Source organism: Lagopus leucura, unplaced genomic scaffold (genome assembly GCF_019238085.1).
Source record: "Lagopus leucura isolate 7727_CA_CO unplaced genomic scaffold, USGS_WTPT01 Super-Scaffold_100001, whole genome shotgun sequence".
NCBI lineage: Eukaryota > Metazoa > Chordata > Aves > Galliformes > Phasianidae > Lagopus > Lagopus leucura.
The window spans coordinates 75,088,659-75,105,145 of NW_024962262.1; the positions used below are offsets into that span (position 1 = coordinate 75,088,659).

The 16,487-nt window shown below is 42.1% G+C and overlaps 1 protein-coding gene across 1 annotated transcript in view; it reads left to right on the top strand.

Annotated features, from left to right (window-relative positions):
- The window catches only part of TIAM1 (TIAM Rac1 associated GEF 1), an 85,051-nt gene that overhangs the window by 27,356 nt on the left and 41,208 nt on the right, over positions 1-16,487 (top strand). The window contains exons 6-11 of the mRNA XM_042867828.1: positions 560-745; positions 3,329-3,475; positions 5,365-5,439; positions 6,484-6,654; positions 12,379-12,483; positions 15,716-15,797. Of these exons, the coding sequence (XP_042723762.1) occupies positions 560-745; positions 3,329-3,475; positions 5,365-5,439; positions 6,484-6,654; positions 12,379-12,483; positions 15,716-15,797 (766 nt within the window). The remainder of the gene's footprint in view (positions 1-559; positions 746-3,328; positions 3,476-5,364; positions 5,440-6,483; positions 6,655-12,378; positions 12,484-15,715; positions 15,798-16,487) is intronic.

The following is a 16,487-nucleotide window of genomic DNA, read 5'->3' on the forward strand; positions in this document are numbered from 1 at the left end:
GAAACTGTTTCCTATCAGCAATTTGAATTATTTAATTCCTCACATAGGCTGATTACAGTGCTCTTCCACTGATAAGGTTAATTATTCCCAGTGCACTGCATTTTTTTCAAATATAGCGAGCTCCATTTGTGCTTACAGCAGTGCTGCTACAGCTGTTTTGGGCTACTCTGTGAAACTTGGGTGGTTTTTGGTCTTCTTGTTTCTTAGATGCCCTTGATGCATGAAAGAAGCCTCTTAAGGGAATACTCAGTAAAGAATCCTGGAATACAAAGAAAATTAAAAATGGAATGTAAATGCTATTAATTAGCATTGTATCAAAGGGGAGGTTGTCCCAGGAGAAAGCTTCTGCCTTGAACACTGAAAAAATGTTTTACATCTAATGAAAAGTTTTTAAAAATCGTGGGTTTTTTATCCTTTTTGGGCTTAAGAGCATAGGGAAGAGTGAATCGAGGTTTCTTTTCTTTGAAAATGAGATCAGCATTGGTGAAAAATATATTTTGCTGGGAACAGTGGGCATTTTTCAAACTTCTTCATTTCACTTGATCTTTCCTGTGTACAGATTTTTGTTTGGGAACAAAATCTTGAACAGTTCCAGATGGATCTATTTCGGTACCGCTGTTACTTGGCTAGTCTCCAAGGAGGGGAGCTCCCAAACCCTAAAAGACTGCTTGCTTTTGCCAGCCGTCCAACTAAAGTTGCTATGGGCCGCCTTGGAATCTTTTCAGTCTCTTCATTCCACGCACTGGTAAGTTTGGGCAGAAGCCAGGGGTCATCTTTGCCAACCTGAAAAATCTCTTCACGTGCCCATTACAAAAATCACGTTGAGAAAGTGCAGTCTGTATCTGTGGGGTGAGCCCTTACTTTAGCATGCAGACTATTCTGTTTCCTGAAAGATGTGTGTGTCCTGGATGTAAACTAACAAGCAGATGCTTGCGAGCCATGATGTTATGAAAGCGGAAGAACCATGTTTAATTTCCAGCTTTGCACACTGAACATGCTTTCTAGAAACAGGACTTCCTGTCACAAAGAGCAGGCTCATCTCTGATGTCTGTGTTCATGGGCTTGATCCAAAAACCCTGTGAGATCAATGAGAGTCTTTCTGAGGCTCTCAGCACGTGTTGGCTTAGACTGTCTTGGGCATGGCTTACTTTCTACCATATGGATGAAGCTACTGACCAATTAGTCTAATATCCTGTCTCTAGTGATCAACACCTCATGCTCCACATGAAGGGGAAATGTTCTTCTCAGCTCTTTATGGTGTGACGTATTTAAAATGGTTGTTTAAATGTAAATAATGTAACAACACAGCTTTTAAAAAGACAGGGAAATGCATTGTAAAATGGTGGGGTTTTTAATGAATTTCAATCATAATCCCGTAGTTTTGTCTTGGGCTCCTGGAGCTTCAGAGAAATAGCTGAACTCCACTGTTGTCTTGTAGATGTCAGCTATACCCTTCAATTGAAACCAGAGCTATAATTCAGTAAGGGGCGTTTTATTCTTTTATACATGAAAAGATTAGCGTCATCATCTTGTTAATTGCTGGTGGATTTATGTATTTTTTTTTTAAGTGGTGGGCTGTAATTTACATTTGTGCTTATTTTTTTGCATGTAGCAAAGCACTGTTAGCCTGAAAAACAATCTGCTTCTTCATGCTGGTGTCTCTTGAGAGCCAAGTGAAAAAAAAAATGTTTTGAATATGTTGTGTTGGAGAAGACACGTGCTTGCTTTTACTTTAAGCAGACTCACATGTCCCTCTGTGCCCTCATGGATGTGGTGCAGTGAGTCTCAGGCTCCAGCTGCATACTGCATGGTGATTGCACCGCATCCCTGGCTCACTTGATGTTCCTCACTGTGTTAGCCAGAGGATGGGCTAAGCCTTTCTGCACAGTGTCCCACGTACAGCTAAGAGATGTCTCACAGCTAAGAAAGGCCAAGCTGTGGAAGAAGCTGTTATTTCAAGTTCTCCTTTTCCTTGATTTCTCAATGTTCCTGAACAAGAATCACCATTACTCACACAGTGATGGTTCCCTGGGTACACAAGCCAGCTTTCTGTTATTCCCATCTTTATATAGGTTTTTGTATCTGATGCACCCAAACAACCAGTTTCTCAGCTCCTTAGCTTGAGGGATCACTCAGAGGTTTGGCTGTTCCAGCTAGGGTTGTCATATTTTGTGAGTTTTGGGTGTGGGAATAGAGTACAAAGGCATTCCAGGAAGCGCCTGGCCAAGTCTGCAGGGTAGGTCTGTCTGTCTGTCTAGCTTTGCCTTTTGCTACCGTTTGTACCTGCCATCTTCTACCACTCCCTTTTTCACAAGAGAGGAGCTAGCTGTCCTGATTCCACCTCTGGATGGGAAATCTGCTTAAACTTTGGCCTAAGCACAGCACCTCTGACTAAGCTTGCAGTAATTTCTACCAGAGTTTCCTTATTTGGATAATGCTCCCCAAATATTTGGTCTCAGTGAAAGCAAATAGCTTTCCCCTCTGAAGGAGTTGCTTCGGTCCGTTTTTCAAATATCTGAGCAGTTAACACTGCTCTAATTGAAAGGATCACTTCAATTCACTTTTTTTCTTGTGCTTTGCTCACACCTTCAGATGTTGTGTATCTTTAAGGAAGTGTAGGTTTTAAACACCGTGACCTATTTGCAAGCCTTTGTCTGGCCTTGTGAAAGTTATGAATCGGTTCAGGATGCCTAGAGCGCTTTCACAGGAAGGAGCAAAGAAAAAGACCAAACTTTTTGTAAGTAGCAGTCAAGTTTTTGAAATGTCAGGCTTTCATAGAATCATGGAATCTCAGAATGGTTTGGGTTGGAGGGGATCTTAGAGATCATGAGGCTCCAACCCCCCAATGAGGCTGCCCCCCACCAGCTCATCTGCCCAGGGCCCCATCCAACCTTCAGGGATGGGGCACCACAGCTTCTCTAGGCAGCTGTGCCAGTGTCTCACTGCCCTCTGAAGGCTTTGTGTGTTTAGCTTTGAAATCTCCTTAGAAAATAAAATGGAAAAAAAAAAAAAGAATGAACCCCAAACACTTTCATTGATGTTGAGGTTTTGCTCTGGGTTGAAAAAGCTGCTTTAAAACACCTCAGCTTGAATGCCCAAAAACATGTGATGCCGTCCGTAATAACTTTTAATTCTTGACTGGAAGAAATGAGTTAAATTGCAGTGAGAAGGAGAAAGCCTGGCAGCAGCAAGATTGTCCCTGTTATGAGCACGCATTGTTATTACAGCCTTTGCCTCTTTTGTAAGGATATTTCACTGTTAGATTATGTAAGCAGCGGTGCGGTGGGATGCTGCAACCTTTGATTGTGAAACCATGTGGCACTGACAGGTGGCGGCTCGCACAGGGGAGTCCGGTGTGAGGAGAAGGACTCAAGCCATGTCCAGATCTGCCAGCAAACGGAGAAGCAGGTTTTCTTCTCTCTGGGGGCTGGATACTACCTCGAAGAAAAAACAAGGGAGGCCAAGCATTAATCAGGTAAGCGTGTGGGAGTTTGTGACACAAGCGGTTTCAAGCTGACCTGTTATCATGCAGAATGTAGCTCGTGCAAAAAGTCACACCAAGCACTTACACATCCAACCTAAAACTTGTCTGCTTAATTTTTCACGGTATGTAGCCGTCACATTCCATATCCTCTTCAAAAATCAGTGACTAATTACAGATAAGTGTACCTCAGCATCCTGAAGTGCAATTTGGAGTTCATACCCTTCTTTGCGGATTAGGTTACATTACTGCTGCTGCATTTTTGCTGCTGCTGCTTTTTGCTAGAGATAGTTCCCCAAAACTCAACAGTGAGGCAACAATATAAAAGAAAGACAGTTTTGGTAACAAAATTTAAAAAAGGAAAAAATATGGAAACTTTAATTTCCTTAAATTAAAAGTATGGGTTTGTAAAATATTTTAAATGTGGCTAAGTTTGGGGAAAACTTTCTGAAGTAACAAGATTTGTATTTAGGAGAGTCAGTCACTTTGAATTTTTAAAAAGCAAAAGCTGAAACCTTTCACTCCTCAGATGTTTCTAGAAAATGTGGTACGAAGGTACTTCCCTGTTGTTCTTTCCAAACATCTCTAGTTACAGCTTTCAATTTTTGAGAGCCATACCTCATCTAATTGCAGGAAATGAAGGCTTTTCTCCTCTTTCTTTCACTTTCGGAGGTGGGGGAAAGGCTTGGAACACATTCTGTTCCATGCACTGTGATTACTTCTTCCTTCTTTCAACGCAGCAGTGGGCGTTTGTTTTGTTGAGCAGGGGATTAATGCTGGAAAATTATTTAGCTTTCTTTTTAGTAAGACATTAGATGTTCACCTAGTATGTAGTGCCTGAGCAAGAGCTCTGGGCTTTGCTGAGAAGCACCAGATGCTCTGTGAGTACATTCTCAATTCTTCGCGCTGGTGCTGAGGCATCCATGTTATTTTGTACTTGTTTTCCCCACATCAAGCACAGTCTCTTATCCTTAGCTACGATCCTGCCTGTGCTATCTCCTCAGTGCTGTGTTTTTCCTGAGCTCAGCCTTCTTTTTCTTTTGATGGGGATAAATGCATTCTTCATGCTTCCTCCCCATCCCCATCCTCACTCCCATAACTCCTCCATTACTCCCAGGCATAGAGAGGGATTTTGTTCCAAGTTAAAGAAAAGTTGCGCTGGAGAAAGTCAAGAAATGAAGTTTTGAGAAAGCGTGGGAAACTCCAAATGTAAAGTCTGAATGTATTTCCCCTGCTCATATGTAGCAGCATGCAGCTATTTGCAGAGTTGAAGCAGTGAGCTCTAAATTCTTGAAGTGGAGTGATTGGTCCAGCTTCATTTTAGGCGCAGTATACTTAACAGTCAAACCCAGCAACTCGATCATAAACCTGTGGTGATGCAGAGCTATAAAACTTTAGATTTCCAGTTTTAAGCTTAAGTTTCAGTTGCAGTAACAACCTTGTTTTTCCCCTCCACGGTTGTCAGGTAAGAGCTGTGCACAGGGCAGACTGTTTTTTGCAGGTGTGTTTTGTCTGGCGCCTGTCTAGTACAGTGTGATGCAGCCACCCAACTGAGCACAAAAGGAGGTAAAAGGTGTCTAGCTCTGCAGTGTAAGCTAGTGACAGAGCACTAAATAGAGCTGACATCTGATCTTTCAGCGTGGTGTCCAGTCACCAGCTTGTCCGCTGCTCCCCATCCTTTCTAACAAGCTGATATTTTCATTTTCTATGTTTTTGAGATGAATGTTTTTATTTTTCAGTTTGATTTCTATGTTGAGTATTAGATAACACTGTTCATTGCCAACTTTTGCAGCAGATCAATCTTGTCAGGCCCTAGTTTGTCCTGCACAGGGAGCAGATGTACATTTGTGTTTGTTTTAAAACAGAGTTGCTCTGCTCCTCAGGTGTTTGGTGAAGGAGTCGATTCGGTAAAGAAATCTCTCGAAGGAATCTTTGACGATACAGTCCCGGACGGCAAGGTAAAAAACACCAGCTCTCCAGCTGCCTCCTTCCCATTCACAGCTTAAATGCAGCATTGGCTTTGGGATGCAAGGAGACACAAAGCCCCTGGGATAGGAGCAGAGAGCAGCCTCTGTGTGCTACAGCATGGGCTGGTGGCTGCTCCACAGTCGGTCTGAACTGATTGCTTGTCATCAAAACTGTTTGCAGTGCATGGCATCCTGAGCTCAGAGGAGGCGCCAGGCCCAGAAGGGTATCAGCACTGCACACCAGGGAGGTGCCTGTCCGCAGGAGGAGCAGTCACTGCTGGGTCTGGGAAATGGCTCCTTGTGGTGTTGGCCATATGGGGTTTTCATAATTTAGGGCTACTGCAGCTATGAAGCGCAGTGTTTCTCTGTTTTGTTTTCACGTGCTTCTGCAAGCTTTTGCATTTGCAGAGACAATTACAACTGCTTTCTTTTTCCCCAGAGAAAGCCAGCTATAAAGCAGCATTAAGACAGTGCTAAGGGGCACATTCTTCATGTAGTGAATATGTATTTAGCTGCGTGAGCCCACTTGAAGCAAATGGGAATTTTGCAGCCCCATCACTTCATGGAGATTTATAGCTTATAGTCTAACTTGGATGTACAATAGACAGGAAATTCAAAATAAGTGCTAAGATTTGCTACTTTGGCATTTCTGGATGTAACATTTCAGTTTTATTGGCCTTGGATTGGTTTATTTTTGGATTGGGAGATGAAGTGCATTCAAGTTTTAATTTTAGAACTCTTTTTTATCACTCTCATTTTTTTTGTTGCATTCCTAGCATTCTCAATAGCCATAGGCTGAAATCCCAGGATACACACATTGCACCAGTTTAGCTGTGTGGGTGGCTTGGAGAGGCACACTTTACATTGCTCAGGTAGAACGGCAAAGTTTTCCAGTCCAGGCAAGCCCTCAGCCTATGTTTATGAATAAAATGTCTTTACTATAAGAGGTTTTTTTTGTACAGTATGTAATGTTTTTTACACTGTGAAGAAGATCTTATTGGGCTCCTCTAGTCATAATGGATTTTGTCTGCTTAGAGGGAAAAAGAAGTGGCACTGAGCAGCGTCCATCAGCACAATCCTGACTGTGATATTTGGGTTCATGAGTACTTTACGCCGTCTTGGTTCTGCCTGCCGAACAACCAGCCCGCTCTGACAGTCATCCGCCCCGGGGACACCTCTCGAGATGTGCTGGAGATGATTTGCAAGGTAAAGGCTGCCAGTGTGCCCTGGAGCAGGGCAAATGTCTGCAGCTATGAGCCCTTTCATTTCAGCCTTTTCAGATGAACCTCGTAGTGTTTTTTTCCTATGCCAGTGCTCAGGCGGCACTGTGTTTGAGTGATCAGCTGTAAGTTAGATGAAAAATGTGAATTACACTGAATTGTGCAGGAAAATCATGCTAATGAAACTGTAAGAAAAGTTCCTACAGTTGGAATTAAACTTGTCATGAGAAGGTGGGTTGATTTTTGCCTTTTACACTCTTGCCCCTGTGCATGAGTCTCTGAAGTGCCTTCACACCCTCTCATGCCTCTCACCTGCCCACCTACCTGCTATCCCTCCACTGGAGGCCAAGCTGTTTGCGGGATCCTTCTCTCTCTCCTGCCCTTGTTCTCCAGCCTGCTTCCTTTCTCTGCATCCAGTCTCCAAGCTTTCCCATCACCTGTTCCCTCCATTGCCAGATGGAAGATCCCACCCATTCTCACATGTCTGGTTGCCCTGTTTCCAGGTGCTGTTCCTCCTTCCTTCCCCCTGCCTCTTACTCCCTTCTGACTGGCGTGGGAGAGCAAACAGCAGTGCCAGGAGTAGGAACCAGTGTTTGCTGCCTGCATTGCAGAGACAAACTTGCCTCACGTAGGTGGTGGGAGGGAAGGGAGAGGAAAGCTTTCATCTGCTCAAAAACCACCTGGATTTCTTTGCCAGATGAAATATCAGAGCCATTTGGGCATTAAAAACAGTTGCATCTCAGCAGAGAAGTTAAAAGCTTTGACAAATTAAATACAAGCTTTCAGTTCTGGCATCCGCATAATGTATGTTTTCCACTAACCAGCTGACTGCAATCTAGACCCAACTCATGTCACGTGCTGCTTTGAAAAATGAGTCCTCTTTTGTACAACAACAGCAGCAAAAGAAAACATTTATTGCTATCAGGAGCTTAACTTTGGGGACTTTCAGAACACGTTGTATGTGCTTCCAAAGAGAAGAATGGTGAGAGAAAGGCGTTTGTTTGGAATGATGATACAGTGTGCTCATCCCTCTGCCAGGTGCACTGTTAAAGGTGGCTACAGCTTGTGAAAGCTCCTCATTGTATTTGGGAAAAATTGACATTTTTGGGGAGGGACATGACAGGGAAGCTGGATGACACATTATTAGTAATGATTTATTTTTCGGACTTTTATTTTCCTTTCGGTAAGAGTGATTAACTCAGTGGACCACATTCTTAGCTGGAGTAAACTGGTGTAGCTCCATTGGTTTCAGAGTTGTCCTGCTGAGGATGTGGTTTCTCACTGTGTTTTTTATTCTAGTGGGTGGTGCTGTATAAGGAAATGGGGAGGTGGGTGAGTGTTTGTTTTCTTGAAGAACTGCTTCTTATCTGTTTCTTTCCTTTCTGTCAGAGTTTTCAGCCTGGAAAACACTGATGGATGCCTTCTTTTCTATCATGTTTAATAATCAATCTCTTTCTTCTGTCTCTTGCATTCAGCTCATTTTTTCCCTTTTAATATCTGATCCACATCATTTCACATCAGTTTGCCATCTGCCATCTGAGAACCAGTCAAGTTCTGGTATAGTAAACATTTCAAGATCTACATTTCATATAAGCCTCTTCATGTTTGTAGATGCAGATAAGTCTATCTGTGCTATTAAACTGAGCTTGATTATTCTATCAGCGAACATTAAGTGCACTCAAGTCATTGTAGAAAATGTGTTCTTATACTATCATTGCTGCTTGTTATTATACAGCGAGTTAGGTTTTGGATGCTGCTGACACTTTTATGATTCAAGATTGGTGGGAGTTGAGTCTAAAGCACATTTTAAAGTGGTTTCTCAAAGATTTCTCCTAAGATTTAACTAATAGCATTGCTTGGAAGGCAGGAAAAGTCAGTGTACATGATTAAATTGCTTCATATGGATAATAGCTATTGGTGTGAACGTGTATATATATGTATTACTAAAATTTGCGTAATGATATGTCTTAAAATTGAGTAGAAATGCACATGGTACATATGGATGTAGGCAGAAGCAGTATGGAGAGAATAACACCAAAACTGAGCATAGAAGACTACATGGCATTTAGCCTTTTGACTGAAGTACATAAAAAGTGAGATGAGATGCAAAAAACCTTCTATTTTCTCACCATTTATGCTTTTGAAAGGGACAAGAAGCATATTTTCCTTAGGTCTTTAGATCTATTCTCCAATTCTCTGAGAATTGACTTAAGTCTGTTGCTCTGTAGGCTTGCTTTCATTTTTAGCTGGTGTTTTCCATCCAGAAAGACTTGGGCCACACAAGTGTGAAGCTAGAGTAATACGGTGGCCTCACCAGCGTGTTTCCATGATGCTGTAACTTCAGTCCTAATTCAGTCTCTCACACCAAGCTGAAAAAATACAACCTTTCTTGGATGTCCTGGTCCTTCGCTAAGGCAGAAGACATGGAGGGGAAGAACATGTCTCCTCTCAGGCTGAGTGGTCCCCTGGAAGTGCTGTCCATTCTTTCAGTAGAGGGGTGCCAAAATGGATGAATAGTTCGGGTTGGGTGCTGACCCAACTGCACCCCTCAGAGCTTTTTGAATTGGTTCCCACCCTAGACTGTAAGTTCTTCTTCAAGAGCACGTCAGTTAACCTGGTCAGGTTGGGCTTTAAATTGGATTAGCTGCTTAGTTTAGTCCAGATATAGCCAGAGTTATTAGGAGAGAAATAAATAAACCAAGATGCTTATTTGCTCTGGTAAAGGTGTTTTGGGTGGTCTTGAAAGGATATTAGTCATACTAAAGCTGCACTGTTTCTGCTCCCACCTCCCCACATATGGATGCACAGCTAGGCCAGCAACAGAAAAAACATGGTTTTAGAGCATGGCTTTCAGGGCAGACTGCCTGTTTCCACTTCAAGACGATCTTTCCTTTCGCTTCAGTAGGCAATTGTGCCTCTATCTCAAAGAGTTTAACTAATGTAAAATTCTGATGCGTACAAGGCATTGCTGCAGTATATGTATTTTAATTAACTAAATGTTATGGCTCATGTGCTGCACCACCACAGCCTTAATGGTGATGACTTGCATTTCCTGACGCCGGGGGGGATTGCACTGCAGTGGATGAATGGCATCCACCACAGCTGATGGTGCTTCTTGGATGAATTGAATGCCTTATGTTTTATCCAGTGACCTCTTTGGGCAGTGCCTTTCTCTGGAATGGCTCAGAGCCTCAGTGTGGCATTTGTCATCTTGTGTTGGCTTCCTCCTGCTCTCTCAAATGGCCTGCATAATCTTCTCGCAAGCAAATCTCCCTTCAGAGACCAATGGGTGTGAGTCCAGAGGCACCATCAACTCTTGCTGCTCCTGTAACAAAGCCAGCAGCAGCCCTTTTATGGACCGCTGGGAATAGAAGATCAAGCCACCCGCTTGTAGGAAAGGCTCCTCTGTTTAGATGGTGTCAGGTGAGGGGGTTGAGGAGCAGTGTGAGGCAGGAAGATGTGAGTGCAGCCTGTGGCCTTTCCGCTCCAAAGCGCCTCGAAGCCCCGGGCTGGGTTCGTCCCTCTGCAGCAGATTGTAATTCCTGCCAGCCTTCTGACGAGCTCATCAGACACCAAGGAGTGTCTCTTTGGATGTCTGCTGCAATGAGCAGGTGGTTGGAGGTGGAAGTAGCAAAAATACACAGCACTGCGTAGGGGGCTCTTGCCAAACCCTGGGCTTTATTAAATCACATGTAATTATACAGCCTCAATCTGACCAACCTAGCATTTGCTGGGTGACTCTCACTTGGCCATACCTGAAGCTGTATGAAATGGAGAAGACATATGAGATCTTATGCACAGGAGACCACAGAAGATGCAGTTCAGTGCAGGAGCAGACTCTCAAGTTGCCCTGTTAGATGGTTGGACAAGGTGATTTTAGTGGACTTTTCCAACCTTAATGATTCTATGATTATAGTTAGTTTTTCTGCTAGTATGGTTTTTCCATGTAGCACTTTTTCCCCATTAACCACTTTAAATGGCTCAAGCTTTTCACAGGCTTTCAGAGAGCCTTATCACAGGCTTTTTGCTCCACTTTTCATTTGTGCTATCTGCGTTTTTATGTCTCCTCTTGTTTTTGTTTAATTTGTGTGCATGGTGCTCTTCATTTTGTGTCTAGGGGTAGCACGCTAATCTGGCCAGACACTAATCTGGCACTCCTATGTGTCATTTCTGAACAGCTACAACCAATTCTGCTTCCCTTGAGTTTCTGAGGTGTTTGTATGGATGTGCATAGAGGAGGAAAACTAGGAAAAAAAACCTAGGAAAAATGGTTAGTAAACAATGAGCAAAGGTTGTAAGATGTGTATCAAAAAAGAAGAAAGAGTGTAAGGCTCTCCTTTATTCTGTTGTTTTATTTTGTCTTCTGATTGATTTCAAGTTGCTTGTTTAATTAAGGGGGTATTTGCAACAGAGTTGACTCCATTTCAGATGTTTCATGTAAGGACAACGTGTTTTTTGAATTGGACATATCTGAACGCATCAATACAGCAATAGATCTGTCTTTTATTTTTGCACTGGTTGCTATTTTGTTTCATTGACTAATCCAGACCTTTAAAAACATTCCCTGTTCTCTGAATACTTGCGGAAGGGTTTGCTAGATCAAGGCACAATCTTCTCCACAGGTCACTTGGTGTACATTACTCACAATCTGTACTGTGTCATCAGTCAGCTGAATCTCAGTATATCATTATCTTGGCTTGAGGTGGATAAGTGAGCCTTTAAAAAACAGCAGTCTGACACACAACCAGTAGGAAATAATGACATTGTTCCATAAATTTTCAGATGAGCCACTATTTTTTGTGCAACCGGGAAATTTTGGTAATTTGCTGATAAAAGATGAAAAGGTAGACTTATAAAAGCTTATAATAATGGGATGTCTAAAGTGAGCGAGGTGAATTTACCTCCTGTATTTCTGAATCACTTCTGGGTTTTTCACTAGCTTTAGTCAACAGTTCATGAACTTTGAAAGCAACTTCTGAATGACGTTCTTTGTGTTTATCATCATTCCAAATGTGTTTTGATTACACACTGCATTAACCTCTGCTTAAATTGAACTTATTAATCGTGCTGAGAAAAGGTCATTAACATCTCCCAGACCAAATGCTATATCCTCAGCTAATTATGACTAACTCATTAAAACGGTGTGACCTGTTTCCACTAGGATGTAGTCCAGTATAGAACTCTCAGCTTCTTTCACCCTTTTTAAGCCAACCTATTTTGAATTCAGAGGATGCATGCATATATATATTTATACACCATACGTACTTGCTAAATTATGAAGATGCTAAAAAACAAACCAATTAACCAACCAAAAAAATCCAAAGCAAAGACTTTCCTGTCACATTTTTCTGTTAGCAGAACATTTGTTTTCCTTCCTGCAGTTTTAAATGCACTTTCTATACGTGGGTATGCTCCATGTCCTTGCTTTAATAGTTTTTGCTTATTTCTGCAATAGAACAGAATGGAGCAGAACTGCAAAATAAACAGAATTGAAGAGGCTGGTCAGAGTAATAGCACTGCCCTTAAACTCTCACTTCTGGAGAAGAGGGGAAGGTTCAGATTCTTGTTCAAATTAGGAGAACATGGGTCTCTTATGACAGATGATGCTGGAGGAACTTTTTTCTCTCTGTGAATGTCATGCGATTTTCTGATGAGAGATAATGTGAGCCATTGCTCTTGTCTTACAAAGCCTCTTCTCCATTTCTTGCAGACACACCAGCTGGATCACTCTGCTCACTACCTGCGTCTTAAATTCCTGATTGAAAACCAGATGCAGTTTTATGTACCAAAGCAAGAGGAGGATATCTACGAACTGGTAATGCTACCTCCTAAACAAAATTAGATGACACTGTGTAGGACACTGTTAATTAGTGTTCATTTGGTATTTGTAATATGCAGTTATGCTTTTTAACTTGCAATTATGGAGCTGTGCAGGCCATTGCAATTGCTCTGCAGTAAGGTAATCCCTCCAAACATTTCATCTTGAGGAAAGAGTTGTGTTCTGCGTACTTTTATGCACTTGTGGGTCTGTGTGGAAGAGAGAAGGAACAGCTACTGGTAATGGGGTGAAGGTCTCGGCAATGCACATTTAACCTTAATTTCTCTCAAGGCTGCTTTTTCCTCTCGTTTGTATTTTCCTTGTTTGTTTTAAAGACGTCCTGTTAAAACCTCAGTGCTTCTTGTTCAGATGACTTTGATTTTTTTAAGAGAGAGAGTGAGGGTGCAAGTTGTTTTTGTTGCTTTGGTCTTTGGTGGTTTTCATATTTTTGTATGGGAAGGTAAATGTTGAGGTTAAAAAGCTGTGTGAGAATATACATTCCTAATTGCTTCATTTGGAAGTCTTCGTATCATGAATCTCAAAAGCAGACTTCAAAGGAATTCTGAAATCAGAGATTAAAAAAACAGACCAAACAGAATTAGTGTCATGCTTTGGCTCTGTGATTTTACGCATGCATGCTGTAAAGCTTTTCAAAGTCCTTTTTATTGGTGGCTGTTTTATTTATAAAAAGTAAAACTTTGCTGGTTATGAATGCTTTTATTCATTTACTAAAGAACTTCTGCGGTTTGCCATTATCACAGTTAAAAAAAAACAACAGAGAAAGTACTAAAAGCAGGAAGTGAAATGTAGCTGTGAAAGATTAAGACTCAGAGGAGACAGATTTTGGCTTTGACTTTTTTATGTTAAGGGGATATAGGGTTGACAGAGTCATCAGTTATTGTTTATTCTGAGGAAAGCTGAAATTACACTCTATGGTCATTTGCACTATGAGTGTGCTGAAGGATTACAGTATAGATAGGATCGTACCTAATGTAGTATTGTTAAAGGTCTGTGCACTTGTGCGTGGTTTCATGAGAAAATATGAGTTACTTTTATTCAGGTGTTAAATGAGATGATTCTCTTGCACTGTGATAAAAGTAATGGCTCTATTTCTGTGGTCGCCCAAACAGTGTTTATAACAGGCGAGTGCTGATGTCATCTTGCCAGAGCTATCTTCCCTCCACTAAAATGCTTTTAAAATACATTACTGTGGGAAAGGTAATTTCTTAGGATGATAATCCTTTTTCTTGAAGAATATAACAAATGATTTAAGTAAGAAGCTGAGATTAAGCAACCATATTCCATTCCTTTCCAAAACATTCATGGTGATACTTTGTTTTCCAACACAGCCTTTCAAAAATTCGTGCACTTCATTTATTGTGTGTTATAAGAGTTACTAAGGGCTAGGGGACAGCTATTTAGCATTAGGTGCTACACCAGGCAGTTTAAGCACCTTCTGTTGTAAATGAAGTGTTGGAATGTTTGGGCTGGAGCTTGATGTGCCAGACTTCTTACACTGGGTAGGATATTGACGGCGCTTTCAGATGGGAGGAGGCTGGAGGCCCCTCTTAAATGGATGGGGTGGATGATGGCAGGATGGGGTGAGGCTGGTGGCATTGGGAAAGGATGCTGTGAGAGGACCAAAGTGTTAGAGGAAAAAATGCAAGCAGGTGAAGGGCTTGAGGAAATGAAGGTAATGATGAATATCCCCAGGCTGCCATGGGAAGCACCAGGGGCAGCAAAGAGATTGAAGTGGATGGAGGGGGCAGCACTGCCCTTGAATGCTAAATTCTCCTTGGGATGGCTGAAGAGTTCAATCGATTTTTGTTCTGAAAACAATACATTTTTCACTTGTTTTTTGCCTTCTCCTCTTTTTAAAATGTTTACTAAAATCTGGTTGAGATTTTGTGAATGTCATTTGACTCATTTTCAAGTGTTGAATAATATGTTCCTATCTTTGAAAACTGCATTTTAAAAGTACTGCTAGCATGGCATCCTCATTGAATTTTACATTTATCTTGCTGTAACAACCACTTAAATGGGTATTCAGCTGTTCCATTATGCCTAATATTTGCATTAAACAGATGAGTAAGTGTTGGTAGAAGCAGGAGAGAAACCTTTCCTAATGACTTACTTTACTTTTTTAAGGGAATGGATTAAATGCTTCAGTCCAAACACTCATGTCACTTAATTTCAAAACGTCACTTAATTATTGTGGTTGGTTTTTTACAGTCTTAACCGCATTGACAGAATTAATATTTGCCTGTGAGCTCTTTCTGCTGTGGCTCCGATATTTTTCCAAAGGTGGTTTTTCCAAAGGTGGAAGGAGGGCTTGTTACTGAACTATGTGTGCTATGGAAAAAACAGCTTCAAACTTGTGCTGAGACCACAGCTGTCAGTATGGCTTTGGGAATGTTAGGGCTTACTCCCAGAGATTTGAGTTCAGAGACTATCTGGAAAAATGGAATTTCCCTGCTTAGGTTGTTGTGACAGGCCCCAGTACCACCTCATTTGTTAGGAGCTGAGCGGCAGGGCTGGGATACAAGAGTAAGTAGCACGAAGCAAAAGATTTAAAAGCATAATTCCTGTTGCTGGCAGTGTAAGCAGAGTACAGGGCTGCAGCTGGGGGGCTGCTCAGCTCCTGAAAGGCAGAGTGACTCACACACAGCGTGCTTGGATGCTGCCCAGAGGTGTGAATTGGTGCTGCTCTCCCAGGAAGGATGTTAATGATGATTTCAAAGGCTTGGATAGAAATAAACATTAACGTGTGAAAGGTGAGAAAGGAACTGCATTTAAAATCCAATCATCTTCTAACAATTGAGAAATGTTTTTAAGAAGGAAAATTCCTACTTAGAATTTTAGTGCTATAAAATAATTGAAGTCCTGCAGTGTCTTAATGTAAATAATATACATGCTTAACATTAAAGGATATCTTCCCATTAAGTACAGAAGGAGGAATGGAAGTTCTTTTTCTCGTGCACTCAAAATTGTATTGATGGAGTGAAATAAATGTATTGGCAGTAGCAAAGTACTACTTACTCCTCTTTAGTTTCTAACAGTCAAGCATAGCAACGAAACTAATGGTTTGTACACGTGGGAAAAAATCTGCCTGATAAGTAATGACCACAGTCTGTTTCTCCCTCCTCCTGAAAATAAGACTGGTCAATATGACTACAGTTAATGTGTTCTCCCACAGTAACTGATTTCTGTGTATCTTTTTTCTGCTCAGCTCTACAAAGAAATAGAGATCTGTCAGAAAATTACGCAGCATATTCAGATAGAGAAGTCTGATACGTCCTCTGATATTTACGGTAAGTTTTGTTTCCTTTTGTTTTTATCTTCCTGCCGAGTCAGTTCTAGTGTGTGCTTGCCATTGATTGACACACCTGAGAGGCCAGTTGAGCAAAATAAGGAGAGCACATCTGATTCCTGTGCCATCTACAGAAAGCTCACTCCCCTGCCCTAAAGCAGTGTTGTTTTATGTGTGGCACACGGAACACGTTTCTTTGCTGGTGCTCAAGCCGTAGGATATGGAGCTCTTTGATGAGAGCTACGGTGGCATTTGGAACGAATGTTTTCTTGTTTTTGTGGTTTCTCAAAGCACCACATATGGATGTTGTGAGACTGAGCGCTGGCGGGAAGCAGCATTCTTTGCTGATTGTCACATTTACAAGGATGCCTGCATTGCGGTGTTCACAGGGACCCTGTCATGGAGCTGGGGTTTGAGAAAGGGCTACCAACAGACTGACAGTGGGCTCTCCCCCTCCTCAGCCCTGCCTCTCCCAGAGCCCCTGGCTATGAAGGGACAGAGCCAGGAGCTGTGGGTGGGAGGCCCCTCCAGCTCTGTGGCTGGGCAGCTGGCGTAGGAGAGACTCCTTGGCCCCTTTCCCTGGCTGCTGTAGTTCTACAAGGTGGGTTCTCATCTTGCCCCGGTGTTCCCAGGCTGGGAGAGCCTGGCGCTGGTGCACACCAGGTTCTCCAAGAGCATCTGTGAACTTCTG